The sequence below is a fragment of the Podarcis erhardii genome (assembly GCF_964252035.2).
Source record: "Podarcis erhardii genome assembly, chromosome: 2".
NCBI lineage: Eukaryota > Metazoa > Chordata > Lepidosauria > Squamata > Lacertidae > Podarcis > Podarcis erhardii.
The window spans coordinates 46,663,161-46,679,858 of NC_138498.1; the positions used below are offsets into that span (position 1 = coordinate 46,663,161).

General features: G+C 42.6%; 1 protein-coding gene across 2 annotated transcripts; it reads left to right on the forward strand.

The window, feature by feature from the left end:
- The first annotated feature begins 4,114 nt into the window (after positions 1–4,114).
- On the forward strand, positions 4,115–14,843 carry CCNG1 (cyclin G1). Of its 2 annotated transcripts, none has more exons than XM_081846588.1 (7): positions 4,115–5,085; positions 7,164–7,427; positions 9,089–9,342; positions 9,749–9,827; positions 9,918–10,016; positions 11,530–11,725; positions 13,129–14,843. In XM_081846588.1, exons 2-7 carry the CDS (start codon positions 7,164–7,166, stop codon positions 13,209–13,211), a joined length of 975 nt encoding a protein of 324 aa, XP_081702714.1. In that variant the 5' UTR covers positions 4,115–5,085; the 3' UTR covers positions 13,212–14,843. The 2 variants fall into 2 exon arrangements, with proteins under 2 accessions (XP_081702714.1, XP_081702715.1); XM_081846589.1 differs by having other exon boundaries at positions 4,116–5,242; positions 13,127–14,843.
- The last annotated feature ends 1,855 nt before the right edge of the window (positions 14,844–16,698 follow it).

Sequence of the window (16,698 nt, forward strand, 5' to 3'; positions counted from 1 at the left end):
GCAAACAAAAAACCTCCAAGAACTTATGCAACAATTCCACAATCTGTGCAATTAATGTAAATTAAGCTAATTGGTACAATTTCACATATTTTGTGTAACTTATTCTTTTTTAAATAGTCTGCTTCTGGAAAGACAGAGGGAGTTTTGATGGACACTTGAAATCTTATCCAGCAACTCCTCTGGCCTCAGATTTCATCAAGTGCCCATGCACATTCAAGCACATATGTTTAAAAATTATTTTTAACCCACTAATTTGTGAAATCTGGTACATTGCAAATCCTGTATCTCAAAAATAATTTAAAAGCGGGGTGCAGCTAAGCAATCTTCTCTGTGCATGCCTATAATGGTTCTCAGATTTCTGGAACTGAGGGAAGGTGGGGAAGCATTAACTCAGGAGAGGGGACAACAACACACAGCTTGAATATATCCCACCAAGTACTGCCCACTAGTTGGCATGGGAAACTCTCAGATAGAGTTCAACTGAAAGTGCTCATGTGTGGATGAACATGCACAAAAGTGCACATGGAAAAATCAGACCTGTTACATCCATGTGCATATTAACACCCTGATGTGTACGCAGCCCTAATATTGCTTACATTTTTTACAATAAAAATGTGCTCTTAGCATGCTTCCTTGGCACTGTGGGTTAAACCACAAAGCCTAGGGCTTCCCAATCAGAAGATCGGCAGTTCGAATCCCCGCAACAGGGTGAGCTCCCGTTGCTCGGTCCCAGCTACAGCCCACCTAGCAGTTCGAAAGCACGTCAAAGTGCAAGTACAGTGGTACCTCGGATTACATATGCTTCAGGTTACAAACTCCACTAACCCAGAAATATTACCTTGGGTTAATAACTTTGCTTCAGGATGAGAACAGAAATCGTGCTCTGGTGACGCAGCAGCATCAGGAGGCCCCATTAGCTAAAGTGGTGCTTCAGGTTAAGAACAGTTTCAGGTTAAGAACGGACCTCCAGAATGAATTAAGTACTTAACCCGTGGTACCACTGTAGATAAATAGGTACTGCTCTGGCGGGAAGGTAAACAGTGTTTCCGTTCACTGCTCTGGTTCGCCAGAAGCGGCTTAGTCATGCTGGCCACATGACCCGGAAGCTGTATGCCAGCTCCCTCGCCCAATAAAGCGAGATGAGCGCCGCAACCCCAGAGTCAATCACGACTGGACCTAACGGTCAGGGGTTCCTTTACCTTTACCTTTTATGCACTTTGACTCTGAGAAGCATTGTTCAATAAGGGCTTTTTCTAGAGGAAGTAGTACACTAGTTATCCCCTTAAACAGGAAGTGTGTTTGCTTATCCTCAATGCTATATGCCAACCCCAGTCCACATCTGCTTATGATAGCTGTAACCCCTATTTCAACCTACTGTATTGGTATAGTTAACACTGCCCATCTGAAGCACACGACGTCCTGTTCTGCACATGCAACAATCCTGCCCTAAGTCTTTACCTGGTGTAACAAATGAAAGCCCCTGTTCTCTCACCATTACCCTCCAAGCCTGTTTCTCTGGAGGGCAGTGGCATAGCGTGGGTTGTCAGCACCCGGGGCAAGGCAAGTAATTTGCGCCCCCTAACCCATGGATTTTAGCAGGGGGCAGAGAGCTGCGAGTGCGAGCGCGCCCCCACCCAGATGTTGCGCCCAGTGCAGCCGCCCCCCCCTGCACCCCCACGCTATGCCACTGCTGGAGGGATCCAGAAAAAAGGCCTTGGATGGACACCCAAGTGTCCAGGAAGGTTCATATTAGAAGAAGCATTCCAGAAGATACTGGGATCCCCGAACCATAAAGAGCTCTTTAAGTCAAAACCAGTACCTTGAACTGGAAGCATCTAGGCAGGCAGCAGCCATTAATTAGGTGAATTGCTCTCCTGCAGTGTTTTTAATATACACGCACACAGGCACACACATTCAGTTCAGGAAGCGGAACAGATAATGTATGCATAACTTTTAACTTAATTGTGCTCGATTCTAAACTTCTTTGGTGCAAATAGCACTCTCTCCAACGTAAGAAAAGAAAGCCATAAATGGTGTTTAACAGCTGAAAGACAAAATTATATGCAATCAACAGCTGCTCGTTACAGAATTGCTACTTTAGGAGTGCAGCTGTTTCATTGTGTCTACTTTCAGCATTAGTCGACTCTTCTTTCCTGAGGCCTTCTAAGATACTGTCGTTCTCTTACAAAGAAGAGAATGAGGGCTTAACCCTACACAACTGTAGCCTGTAAAAGACTATGCACTGTCAGCCATCTTCGCAGTCTCAGTCAGATCGTATCATTTTCCACTGCAGGGCCAAATGCCTTCACAGGATACCAGTGATATCCAGAAAAAAAGGGCTATTTGTAGTTATTTCTGTCATTAGCATGCCTCGTTCTGCATCAAGGGGACATTATCTAACCTCCCTACCAACTTTGTGTAAATGAATCAGGATGAAGCTTCAATAAACTTTTCCTTTTAAAATCAGTGCCAGAGTCAGAGAGATTGCTTTAACAGTTTTATTCTGCTGGTCCTTTATTCCCCACATAAAAAACAGAATAAATAATAATATACTTTCCCCTCTGTACTGGGGAGACTGTGGGAGCAGATATCCCCCCCCCCCCACATACACACATGTGGTGGTCGTGTGAGGGAATTGCAACATTTTGGAATACTGTATACTATTTCAATAAATTAATAAAAATAATCAATCGTTACAATCAGATCCACAACTGGGTTTGCTATTTATTTTTTATTATCATAGCAAAACTACAATACATAAGGACTTGAGATAAACTTTTTTATTAATTGCTGTGATATTTAATATTGCCAAAATTTAGACGGTACCAAAACCTAAACTGCTAAGGTATCAAGCTTTGATGGTAACAATGTACGCATAAAAATAAAGTATTATGAAAAAGAACAGAGACAGACAACTTTCAAATGATTTGCTTTTGTTTTATTATATATGCAGGCAGGATGGAAAATAATAATAATATTATAATAATAATTTATTATTTATACCCTGCCCATCTGGCTGGGTCCCCCCAGCCACTCTGGGCGGCTTCCAACAAAACAGTAAAATACAATAACCTATTAAACATTAAAAGCTTCCCTAAACAGGGCTGCCTTTAGATGTCTTCTAAAAGTTTGGTAGTTATTTTTCTCTTTGACATCTGGTGGGAGGGCGTTCCACAGGACGGGCGCCAGTATCGAGAAGGCCCTCTGCCTGGTTCCCTGTAGCTTTGCTTCTCGCAGTGAGGGAACCGCTAGAAGGTCCTCAGCAATGGACCTCAGTGTCCAGGCAGAACGATGGAGGTGGAGACGTTCCTTCAGGTATACTGGACCGAGGCCGTTTAGGGCTTTAAAGGTCAGCACCAACACTTTGAATTGTGCTCGGAAAACACATGCAGACCACCATTGACCAATAGTTAATTCCAGTTGGGAAACTTGGGTTGTGCCCTCAGAAATACAGATATAAAACATGGGCATAGCCAGGATTTATGGGGGGGGGGCATCCCCCCTGTCATCATCATCTGTCTGTCTCTGTCTCACAGATTTGGAATGAAAGTCTCAACAACAGTTGTTTAAATTACTTTCTTTTGACCCCATGTGCTCAGAACAATCTGTCAAAAGCTTCAGTCATTTGAAAACTAGTAAGTTAAATAAAAAAATTAACACTGGGGAGTACGTTTCATGCAGTTTACATTTTGCAAAGTTACAAAGATCATGCTGTTTTCATATTATTTTTACAAAATCTAAACTAAAACAAGTTTTAAAACAATCTAAACTTGAAAAAAATTCAGCACTTCCTTCTCAAATTACTCCTTTTTTCCAATGCAATGTTTCCATGCACACTCTCTAAATATAGCCCATTGAGATGGCCCCTGTCATTGTGGACCTTAGCCAAGTCTTTACTCTTTGCAAGGTACTGAATGACCACTCTTCTGTACAAGTGGTGCATAGTTGAACAAGAGAGATAGCCAGTTAGAAACCACTGCTGTAGTATTCTAAATTCTGATGTTCTGCAGAGAATAGCTCACAAAGTGCAATGAAGGATGAAATGAAATGATATGTTACATGCATAAGCGTAACAAAAGCTGACCCTAACTTTTTTCCTAGGAAAATGCTCGCTAGGGAGGGAGGTCGTGGTATCTCAGTGAGCATTTCAATTTCAAATATTCTGACGATTTCTACTTTTAGTTATGTATTTTTATTTATTTACTTGATATAATGGGGAGCAGCTGCCCCCCTCCAGCCCCCTGGCTACACCCATGCTACCAGGAAAGAAGGGGTACGTGAATATCTACATCAGGAACAAGGGGTTGGGCGATAAAGATCTACCGTACATTGGGATCTGTTGTCCTTATAGAGGTTGCCAGTAGAGGTAGTTGTCTCACCTGTGCCGGTCCTGTCAATTAGCCTAAAGGCTGAAACGCCCAGCCTTTCTTTGCTGCATTTGCTAGAGACAAACCTCTCTTGTCTAATACGAACTCCCCTACTTTGCAAACCCAAACCTTTTTTCAGACTTCAGTGCGTGCAAACATTACATTATATATTTAACAATCGTCATATGAGATAGCCACTAGGCTTACAGCCGCTTACAAGTTTCTCTCCAGAGGTTTTAATCCTCTGTCCTTAATACAGAAATCCCTTTAGCAGTCAGATTTATTGAAAGAATGATTGTGCAGTGGGGTTTTTTTTTTTGCCTCCCTCTTTGTGGCCTGTCTGCAGTCGTGATTAACCTACGCAAAGCCAGGCGAGCCAACTAAGTTTCGACCGGCGGTAACCGAGATGGTGAAACGGGATACCGGAGCTCCTGCACGACTCTACCTCTTTCTCTCTATGGGCTTTCTCTCCCTCTGCCAGGGGGCGGGGCTGAACGAGAAGCTTTGATTCGCCCATCAGGTCAAAGTAGTGACCAATCGAAGGAGAGCGACCCTTTTATACATATGCGGAGGGGCGGAGCTTCGTGGAAGGTATTTGCAACTTCAGGAGGAAAAGGCTGGGCTGGAAAAGAAATGGAAGAACTTATTTCTGCATAAACCTGATCTTTGCTCTCTTTTTTTTAATGCTATTTAAAATAAACGGCTGCTTTTAGAAAGAGTAAGTTCTGTAGAATGTTTACATGTTTATTTGTTTTTAGTGCAAATCTTTTATTTCCGCGTACTTCGCCTGGAGTTAGGAGGGCGGGCAAGAGCAGCAGCAGCAGCAGCAGCCGCGCTTCCCAATCGTCTGGTTTTCATTTCTCCTGGGGCACAAGGTAGGTGACAGGCGAGGGGTTTCAATGGGTAGGTGGGTTGTTTCTGACGCATACGACCAGTTTTGGGGGGGAGGGAAAAGATTGAGAGGAAAAGGGCAAGCCCGGGCATGCAAAGCCCCGAACAGGAAGGTGCTGCCGCCGGCGCAAGAGGTGGGCGGACCTCAGGCTTTTGCAAGGTTTTATTTGCTTTTTCACTATGAAGACCCGTAAGGGCCGCAGATAGAACCGAAACGAAAAGAAGGGGGGGGGGAGAGAGAGGAGGGAGACCCAGATTTAGATGTCCATATAGAAGTGCAAATTTCACTTTTCATTTCATGGGTCCCCTACTCAGTTCTGAAATTAGGGAGTATAGTCGGAGAAGGAGCGGGTCCCAGGCGGCCAATTGATGGTCATGTTTTACACGCAGGGAGCCCAGAGCCTCATCATAAGGCCAGCCCTTGCAACTTCACTTAAATGTTGTTTGCTTATTTTAAACTTGGCATACCACTCTTCACCATGTAGGTTTCAAAGCGGCTTACAACAATAGAATAGAAATATATGCAACATTTAAGACTTTAAAAAAATTCATAAAAGGGATGGGCAAGCTTATGTCTAAATCCAATGGGTAGGACAAAAGCCATTAGATGTACTGCTGGATAACTGTTTTAGTTCTTGTTTTTGTATTTATGTCATTGTTTAAAAACCAATCAAAAATATTGTTAAAAAAGAAAAATAAGGAAAATATCTGGGAAGCATTCAGAGTGCAAAGTTCCCTGGAAATGAAACAGTTTTGGCCAAGCGTCTGACACTCGGTAAGGGCCAGTTCCTGCCCCAACTTCTTATGGGACAGAGTTCCCCAGAGTTGGGCCTATAAACACTGAAGGTACTCCTGACTTGATTGATGCTTCTGGCTTTAATAGTACTCACCCAAGGAGCACTACAGGGCAAGGTGGTCCTTAAAGCACCTAGGGCTTAAATGCTTAAGGGCTTTGCACACTAGTACAGGGACCTTAAACTTGGCCTGGTAGCATTTTGGAAGCCATAGCAGGTCTTTCAACACCTGTGCCATGATCCTGTCAACAGTCTAGCTGCAGCATTCTGCACTAGCTGAAGCTTCCCAGACCAGATCCAAGGGCAGCTCCACATGGAGCATGTTGCAATAATCTAATATTGCTAACTCATTGGGGGGTTGGCAACACATGCCCATGCATTAAGAGATCGACCAGTAAATCCTTACCTCTTTGCTAGAAAGGATGCCCTTCATCCAGTTAGCAGCTGTTAGGAACCGCTCCTTGCTGATCTTCAACTCCAGTCTAGATGTGTCCCCTGCTGCCTGTTTAAAAGGGAGTGATGTGGCCTAAAAGCAGTCATGTCTGCACAGTGTAGCTGGGAGCATTAGTCTGCCTATTGCCTTGCTTTTGTTTATAACATGCACTTGTCAACAATCCCTTGGGCTTTGAGACTCACACAGTACTCTTTAATTGCTGCAGCTCCAATGTGGTGTTGAGTCTGTGGACTTGACAAACAGATCCTCTTAACCCTGGGGATTTGATCTTTTTAGGCCTGTTTTGAGAGAGCGCCCACACATTCTGATGTGAGTATGCATAGTGTTCGCGTATAATGTCTGTAACCTTTTAAACTTCAGCCCATTTTTAGCAGAATGCAACACCTGCCACTGTGACTGTTCCCTTCTGATTTTGTTCACATGGGTTGCTGGCAGTACTGTCCACCTCTTCCCTCTCTACCCCTGTATTTTGCAGTATCTCATCAAAAGTGGCTTTTGGAGCTTTCATTTAAGATGAGGCAACACATCATGCTGCTTAGCTGTTCCACCATAGCATCTGATGGTCTACCTTGGCAGGATTAAATGTGCTCCTTTTGTGAATTTGCAGACAAATGCTATGCTGTAAGCAGTTGCTCTGACCCAAGTCTTGTATTTCAGATGATTGAAACGTTGGCAGCAAGTGAGACTCTGGAATTGCTGCGGCAGCTGAGTGTGTTACTGGATCAAGAGTTAAGATGTCAGCCAAAGTTATCTGGCCTGAGAATAATTGAATCTGCTCACGATAATGGGCTCCGGATGACGGCAAGGTTGCGAGACTTTGAAGTGAAGGACCTGCTTAGTTTAATTCAGTTCTTTGGCTTTGGTACAGAGACGTTTTCTCTCACAGTGAATTACTTAGACAGGTTTCTGTCAAAAATGAAGGTAAGTCTTATTCATCTCTTCATAACCATATGGATTTTAAAGTCTTTGACTGCAAGGAGAGTTGCATTCAATTCAACATGCATGCATGCAGTTATGCTATGTAAATCCTCTTGACTGGAATTCAGATTTTGAGGTCTCAGTGGTTCAGAGCATCAGAAACTTCTCCTTGTCTCATTGATTCAAGCAATTCTGAATGCATTCAAAGACTTAAACACTATCAAAGCACATGTCTGAGAGGCTTTGTTTGCTCCTGCCTCTTGAGCCAGGAGTAGAGATTGGGTTTCAACATGAAATGCATAACTGTATCTTGAACATGCATGCCAAGTTTAATGTCACCTCTCTTTCACCAGTTGTATAGTCTCTTTTGTATATTTGCTAACTGCCTTGAAAAGAGATGTGAGGCTGTGACTGTGCTTGCCCTTAAAATGTAGAATGCATATAATTCTGAGGTCTCAGTATTCGAGGCTGATGCTGTGTATCTCAAGTAGGCAACTTACAACAATACCTTGTTTTTGAGTGGTTTGAACAACGTTGTGGGTGAAAGTGTATCCCACACAGGACCTTCTGTTTCTGGTGTGTTTGTTGGCTTGTTGAAGCTATGTGGGATTGTCCCAAACTGCTGGTAGTGGTTGCTCCATCCACCGCAAAAAGAAAATGTGTTCATCTAGCACAGGGGTTTTCTACCGTTTTTGGGCCAAGCACCAAATTGATCATGACCAACTCATCCTAAACCGTATGGCAAGTGGGTGGGGGCAAAACCCAATTCTCAAGCTGCATTCTCTATCCTATTTTAAATCGTGTCTATCATGTCAGTATTCATTATTAAATTCCGGTTTGTGGTTTGTTGAAAAATATTTTTAAAGGGCATTTCCAGGTGGGGTGGAGGATGTTACAAACCTTGTAGAATTGCAGCAGGAGACATTTAGGAGCAGTCAGTCAGTCAAACAAACAAACAAACAGTACCTTTTAAAATGAAATAAAAAGTATTTAAGCAATGGACTGCTGTGTGCTAGGCATACAATCTTTTTCGACTGCCCTTTCTGCAAGAGGGCAGGGCTTATCTACTGAGCTTGAATAGCCTTAAAACATTTGAGACACGTATATGACAGTGGGTGCTTGGGGAGCGAGAAATCGTTGCCTTGCTTCCCCAAGCGTAGAGCTAACTGAGCATGCATTTCTATTTAAGGGATGACTGTAGGCTTATGCAAGGATATTTGGAATGAACTTTCCACTCAAGGAAGTTAAGATGATTAATTGCGGGTGGTGGGAGGAGCACTTTTGGAAGTTCTACAGGGAAGCACAGCTTAATGGCAGAACATCTGCCTTTCATGTGTAAGGTTCCAGCTCAATTCCCAGCTAGATCATGAAATTGTTCCCATCTGGAAGCCCTGGTGGTTGCTACCAGTCAATCCTGAAGCTTGATAGATCTGACCCAGGAGTGCAGAAGACTGTCCTAAACCACCTAGCTGCCTATTAATCTTACACATATAAAAATATACTGTTGGACTTGTATCTCATTAATCCTGTGATGTGGAGTCTTAACTCCCATTAAGTACAGTGGTATTTACTTCCTGATTAGCTGTTTGTTAGCAGCCTAAAACAAATGAAATTGCATATTAGAAAGAAAAACCCTGAATCTCTCACTTTCTTTCCTCTTCTAGGTACAGCCAAAACACTTGGGCTGTGTTGGGCTAAGCTGCTTCTACCTAGCAGTGAAAGCGACAGAAGAAGAGAGGAATGTTCCATTAGCCACCGACTTAATTAGAATAAGCCAGTACCGATTCACAGTTTCAGACTTGATGAGAATGGAGGAGATTATTCTAGAGAAGCTGTGTGGTAAAGTGAAAGCAACGACGGCCTTCCAGTTTCTGCAACTTTATCACTCGGTCTTACATGGCAGCCTAACCTATGAGAGGTAGAGAATTTTCCTTTCAGAACATGTTTGGAATGGGCAGTTCCATTTAGGTAGAGTGGAAGTCTTTGCTTGGATGGAATTTGAGAACAGTGGAGAGTGAAATCTGAGGCACCTGCATTTTGATATTTTGTCACCTGCTGAAAATGATTCTGGTTTGAAAACTGGTTTTAGATAATTTGATTCGGTGTTGTTCATTTCTTCTGTATTTTATGGTTTCATAGTTTTACAATGTGTTAAATATATATATATTTAATGACTTGGTGGTTTAGAAATAATAAAAAAATGAATATTACTAAACTGATCTAAAATTTCTGTAGCTGTTCAAAGCTTAGTAAGGTTAGCTTTGGCATGTAAACGTTGTGCGCAAAGACGAGACTCTACTAAACTAGGTCTCACTTTCTTACAGGAAGAAACATCTTAATTTTGAGAGACTTGAAGCCCAGCTCAAGGCATGTCACTGCAGGATTGTTCTTTCGAAAGCAAAGGTAAGGATCTTGATTGATTGGTGCTTGCAGATATTCTGCAGGACCTGGAGAGGATTGATTGTCATCTTAATTGCTTTGTCTGTTCCTCAGCCATCTGTCTTGGCTCTCTCAATATTGGTCCTGGAAGCTGAAGAAGAAAAACTGCCAGAATTGGAGGGCACCATAGAACACCTTCAAATACATTCCAAGGTAGGCAGTAGATAAATGCTTAGTCCAGAAGATTGGATCTCTTTGTTTCCAGCAGCCTTGAGTTAATGTATAGAGCCTCTTGCCTAATAAGAGACTATGTACAATGAAGGATTTTGTCTACATCGGTTTCAGCGTGATTAGATCCTATAGAATCCTAGAGGTTTTCAACCTTTTGGGGACCACAGCTCCGTTGACCAACTATATTCTTTCTGCAGCTGCCCTGTGGGGTCAGGAGCCCAGTTACGTCACCCCTTGCCTGCAGAGCTGGCAGCCCCTCACCCTTTTTCAAACACCTTCGCTTGTGGAGTGTTCCCTCAGCCTCCTCTCCTTGGTAGTCCTCCAGGCAGCTGCTGCTGTCGCTGGTCTCTGAGCTGTCCCCTCTGCCCCAAGGAGAGGTGCCTCCTCCCACTGCCCCACAGGGGCCTAGAAAGCACCCCCTGGCCAACCCCAAAGGCACCATTCATCTGGGGAGCTTGTAGTCAGATCTGCTACAAGAAACAGCTGTGCAATCCTTTGGGAGGCAGAGACGCAAGAAGGCATCGGAGGAGGGAGAGAAGGAAAGAAGGTCAGAGGCCAATGTTGCCCATGGCACCCCTAACCATCATTCAAGGCACCCCAGGGTGCCATGGCACACTGGTTGAAAACCACTGGGTTAGAGGGGATCTCAAAGATCTGCTAGCCCAACCCCATATTGATATACGAAATGGAATTTTTGGGACAGATCTTTCCTTGGGGAAGCAGGGTATGGTACTACCTGGTTTGGGCAGTTGTCAGGTGGCAGAGTGTAGACTTAAGTGAATAAGAATGTCAAAACTTGTTGAAACCTTGCTTAAGGGTATTATTAGTAGTAGTACAGGCGGTGACCATTTTGCACGTGTCCAGTTGATGTGCAACTGCTGATGAATGGATCCTTTTGGACCCAGAAGAGGCTAGAATGGGTGTGCTGGCAAGTGTAACAGGGCAGAGTAGCTTCCAGGGACTCTGCCTGTGCGTGTGGGGGTCAGGAACGGAAACCCCGCTCAGAATGGTCACCACCTGCAGTAGCATTGTTTGTTAGCTGCTTTATACAAAAAAAAAAAAACACACCCTCAATTCAATTTAGTGAGTTAGACTACAGATAAAATCGATTTAAAGCCTGAAATTTAACAATTTATTATACATAATTCCTAAAATGAACCTCCCAGCAACACAGAAAGAATAAGTCCTACCCTACCCTACTAAAAGATGAGCATCACAGTAAAATCTAACTTAACTACCAAAGGCCTGGGTAAATAAAAAATCTCTTAGCCTGGCACCTAAAAACCGACAGTGATGGTGTCAGACATCTTGTCCCTATGGAGAGCGTTCATCAGGTGGCAGATCAAATTGTATGTTATTGTCTTCCAATCGCAACAGCTTACTTGGTTCCTAGTGTTTATCCTGAAAGCCAAGTGCACACCTGACTTTCAAACAAAGCTTTGCTTCTTTCTCAGTGGCACTGATTAGTTTTTATTTTCCAACTTGCCTCTGGCAGATAAATGACAGAGAGCTGTCTTTTTGGAAAGAGCTTGTGTCCAAGTGCCTTTTGGAATACTCCTCAAGCAAGTGCTCCAAACCAAATGTTCAGAAGCTGAAATGGATTGTGTCCGGCCGTACGGCACGGCAGCTAAAGCACAGTTACTACAGAATTGCCCATCTTCCCACGATCCCGGAAAGTGGTTTCCTGAAAGGTGAGTAAATTTGAAATAAAATTCTGTAAAACTATAACGTTATCACTTTTAAATAAGTTGTCTATATGGCATGTGGGTTTTTTCTTTTGATTTGTTTAGAAGAATTTAAAAAAATACTTTCTGATCCTCCCCCACTCTGTGTCAGTGTGTGGCTAGGTCAGCAGTGCTAGTTAAACATCAAAGCTTCATATTGACAGCACTCACGAGTGGCACTAAAAGTGGGCGAATGAGTAGCCAGTAGGAAAGCAGTCTGCCTCTGAAGTACTAACCAGTGTAACATTAGGATGGAAACCTGTGGCCTTCCAGAGGTTGTACTCTCAACTCCCATGAGCCTCAGCCAGCACTGTCAATGGTCAAGAATGACCACAGATTCCTATTCCCCAGTGGTGAAAGTACTGACCTAGGTTTTCAAAATGATCATGGTTGTGCACAGTGCTATTTTTCTCGAAAAAGAAGTGCCAGAAATGACAATGAATGCCTCCCTTGTTGTTTTAGAATGGCAATGGTGCCCACCTCAGAGGTGCCAGATTTCTGGTGGTGGTGGTGGTGGGGGAAGCAGTGCTTCTGCACATTAATGTACTTCCGCCATCTTTCCATTAGTAACGTCTTTATGGTGGGCTAAGTCGTGGTTTTGAAATAGATCAAAACTCGCTGCTCCTGAAAGCAGAAAGAGTGGGGAAATTCTTGTAAATCTTCCCGCTGCAATAACTTGCTTATTTACTGAGAACTGAATGTTGTAGAGACCTTGTTTAGTGGACTGGCAGACTGAACTATTGGACTATGCAGAGATGGTGAGAATGACTGGGAAAATCAGAAACCAGGAGGATCAAAACTTCAACAAAGAATGGGAGAAATTTATATTATATTTGACAGACCACTGTAAACATTTGAACTCTTTGGCAGGTCTTAAATACAGTAGTACCTTGGGTTACAGATGCTTCAGGTTACAGACTCCGCTAACCCAGAAATAGTACCTTGGGTTAAGAACTTTGCTTCAGGATGAGAACAGAAATCGCGTGGCAGCAGCGGGAGGCCCCATTAACTAAAGTGGTACCTCAGGGTAAGAACAGTTTCGGGTTAAGAACAGACCTCCAGAACGAATTAAGTTCTTAACCCGAGGTACCACTGTAACTCTTGTTATGTTACATAAACTTTGGATACAACGGACGACTAAAAAATTAGGATTTATAATATGCAGTTGAAAAGGTTAACCAAATAACCTACGGAGGGGAGAAGTCTAGAGATTCAGAAGAATCTTGTTTATTTGTTATTATTTGTGATTTTGAGTGATTTTTTTTTAAAAAAGAGAGAACTGAATGTTGTACAGTACTGCTTAAATCAACTTATACTATTTTACTTCTATCTTGCAATAACATTTTTTTATTATTCATTTAACTACAGAGAATCCATAAGAGAAGATGGGAGTGCAGATTTGCCTAGGATCTCCTTTTGTATTGGAGCAGAGAATCAGCTGGATATATCTTGAACCCTACTGAAAACCAGTATCCATGCTTATTTTAAAATGTTGCTACTTGTTATATCAGTAGTGTTTGTTTTTAACCCCTCATGATGAAGAATGAAGATACTGTCACAGAATGATCCCTGGGCCTAAAGCATACACAAATGGCAGCTATTTGAGTGTTTCATTCTGACTTCTGGAGGAAAATGAAATTCATACTACCATTAGTGTTTGGTCCTAAACATTTCTACACAAACTTTTTAACATGTTCAGACCACGTTTAAGGAAGTGAAACTTTAATGTCCCAACTGAATCCAGGATTCTGAAACTTCTTGAAATAATGATGCACTTTACAAGTATGGAACTGGATTATATGTCTGTGCCAGGACTGAATCAGATGGGTATTGCAAGTGTTTGAGTTAAACTATGATGTTTTTAATGTGTTTTAAACACCAGGGTATTAGAAGTAAAGCATTTAAATATATAATGTGACTAGCACCACTTCACTGCACATTCTAGCAAAGTGTAAATGCTGCTTAATGTCTTTTTTAAAAACACTGTTTGAAACTTCACAATGTTCACTGACACTTAAGCTGAGGTAAGAATGTAGGTCAAGCATTGGGACATTAGCACTACCTAAAAATAGAAAGGCTGTCTGAGACGCTTCGTCCAAAGTCTCTACTGAGTTAAACAGTTTTAAAATGTGCGGAAGTAGAAAGTCTGAAAGGCAGTCCTGGAGTACATCTTGGGGAACACAATAGTGATTGGTCAAAGCATGTGAGGTGTGGATTGCAGTAGAACATTGCTTTAGGTTGGTTTTATAAACCTCATATACAGGCTTGTTTTATTTTAAGCTGGAAAGTGTTACTAGAGGAAGATGTGGCAATGTGGCAATGATTGGGTTTTACCACAAAAGGTCCCCTTGATGCCAGTGTGAGCCAGTTAGGACTAGCTACCATTGATGAGTATTGGAAGGTTGAAATGGACAGCTGAGGTGGGGAAGAAAACATGAGCTAACTTTTTAGCATCATGACCACTTGAATGCGGACATAGCAGCCTTTGGGAGTGAGGACTTGGGAGCACAACGCCTCCTGAAGTACGAAGCCAAGTAATGCTTAGTGCAGTTTTGCCATATGGCTGTGAATAATGTACTGAAGCCCTGTGCCACTTGTACATCAGAAGTAGCTTTCCTAGCTTGGCTGAATCAGCACCTCTACATTACTTACTCTGAATGGCATCCACTTCTAGTCTAGGTGTCTTCCAGCTGTTAACTGGGTTAGTAACTTATTCTGTAGCTGTTTTAATGAATGTAGCTCCTCGTCTAAATACGTATATGGTCATTTCTACCTGTGTTAAAGCTGCTGGCTGAAACTCTCTGTGAGGAAGTATTCTAGAACTTCAGTACCAACTTCTACCTCAATACAAGCTACTCAAAATGAAGTGATAGAATGTTTCCTTAAGCCATTGGTTTCCAAGTGACCATACCGTGATACTTACTGATGCATTGATATCTCCTAACATGTGCCTTTTGCCATCTGGATGTAGAGAGGATTTATAAATCTATTCCGTGTGAGTCAGGGAATGCTGCAACTAGTTAACAAGTGCCATTATGCCTTGTAAGAAACAGTGTACCTTTCAATAAAGCATACTGAAACAGGAGTTGTGTAAGTGAATTTCTTTGCCTTACATCCCACAGGTAATTAGCTGTAAGCAAACGAACAAAACGCCTCTAATACTACAGAACCATGTGCACAATTTGAAGCCGAAGAGTAGAGACTAGGTGAAGAGCTCCCTGTCCTTTTTAATCTGCAGCAGGGCATATAGAAGTCCTGTAGAGGGCAATGTGTAAATGAGAAATTGCATAAGCCAAAAGCTCTAAGCCTCTTCCCCATACTGTGTTTCAAATTGTAAATGGATTGTGTAAAACAGTAATAATGGAATTACACAATGTGTACTGAGAAGTTAAGCTCTGAAATGTCCCCCCCCCGGGGGGGGGAGGGAGGGGAATAATAGTATTGATTTAAAAATGCTTAAACAACTATAGGGAGTTAAAAATAAAAACTAGCCATCTGTCTAGGTTACATGTGCACCAGACAAAAAGTGGTCTATTTGTGTGGAGTGCCACTGCATAAATGGAAGGTATTTCCTTTGTGGAAATAAACTTTGCAGGGGGACCGCTCTTCAGTCATTCCTACACATCCTAAAAGTGCTAGTTTTCACTTTTTGCAGATGCGTCTGGCATAGTTTCTGCTGCCCTAGGCAAATTAAAATTCTCAGTTTGCTATACAGCAACATCATAGCTCAATGAATGATCAAGACACGGGCTGCATAAAACCAAGTTGTCTCATTGGTACAAGGACTTCTGCTCCCCATGTAACATCTGTCCTGGTACTTTACTCCAACCCCCCGAGCAGATGGGGTGCACAAGCAAAGAGGAAGTCCTGTTGCACAGACAAGCTCTTTTGCTTACAAGACAACTTTGTTCAACACTGTACTGTAACCCTTTTAGCAACAAAGGCTTCCCACCCACCCCAGCCACACGGAAGCTAAGTGTATGTTTAGACACAATATAAACAAAATAAAGCTGCTCTGAGGTTTGATGAATTTGTTCACAAATACAGTTCATGTGGCAACTGAATAGCTAAAACAATAGCTTTGAGTGTTTGGAGTAGGCTTCAGCAAAGAGATTTTAACTTGGAAATTATAAACACATCCCAGTTTCTGCATATTGTATAAACTAATTCATGGAAAGGTTTGACTTTCTCAAACATGAAAATTACTACCTCCGCAGGGAACTTAAAGAAAGATGCAGGGCCTACGCTATTAAGGAGGTAACCAGACAACTACAATTAAGTGTACAGTCATACCTCTGGTTGCGAACATGATCCGAGCGGGAGGCATGTTTGCAACCCACAGCATTCGCAGCCTGAAGCACTGAGTCTGCACACGCGCGTGACAAGATTTAGCACTTCTGTGCATGATGTCATTTTGTGCTTCTGCGCATGAGCTGAAACTCAGAAGTAACCCGTTCCAGTACTTCCAGGTTCGGCATGGTCCGCAACCCGAAAATGCGCAACCCACAGCGTTCGTAACCCAAGGTATGACTGTATCCATTTCACTGTGTATATACAGTTGTAACTTGGTTCTCAAACAATGCGTTCCTGCAATCAATCGAAAACCAAAGCACGGCTTCCGATTTGCTGCAGGAGCGTACTGCAGCCAATCGGAAGCCGTGCTGGACATTTGGCTTCCGAAAACCGTTCAAAACCTGGAACACTCACTTCCGGGTTTTGATCATTCGGGAGCCGATTTGTTCGGGAACCAAGGCATTTGAGACCAAGGTATGACTACAGGAAACAAAAGGACATTGCACTTACTGTACTGTCTATTAGGGTGGGGGACCTATTACTCTCCAGTTGATGGTGGACCAGTTCCCATAATCTTTGACAATTAGCAATATTGGCTGATAGGAGCTAGGTTCCAGCAGTATCTATCTGAAGAACCACAGGTTCTT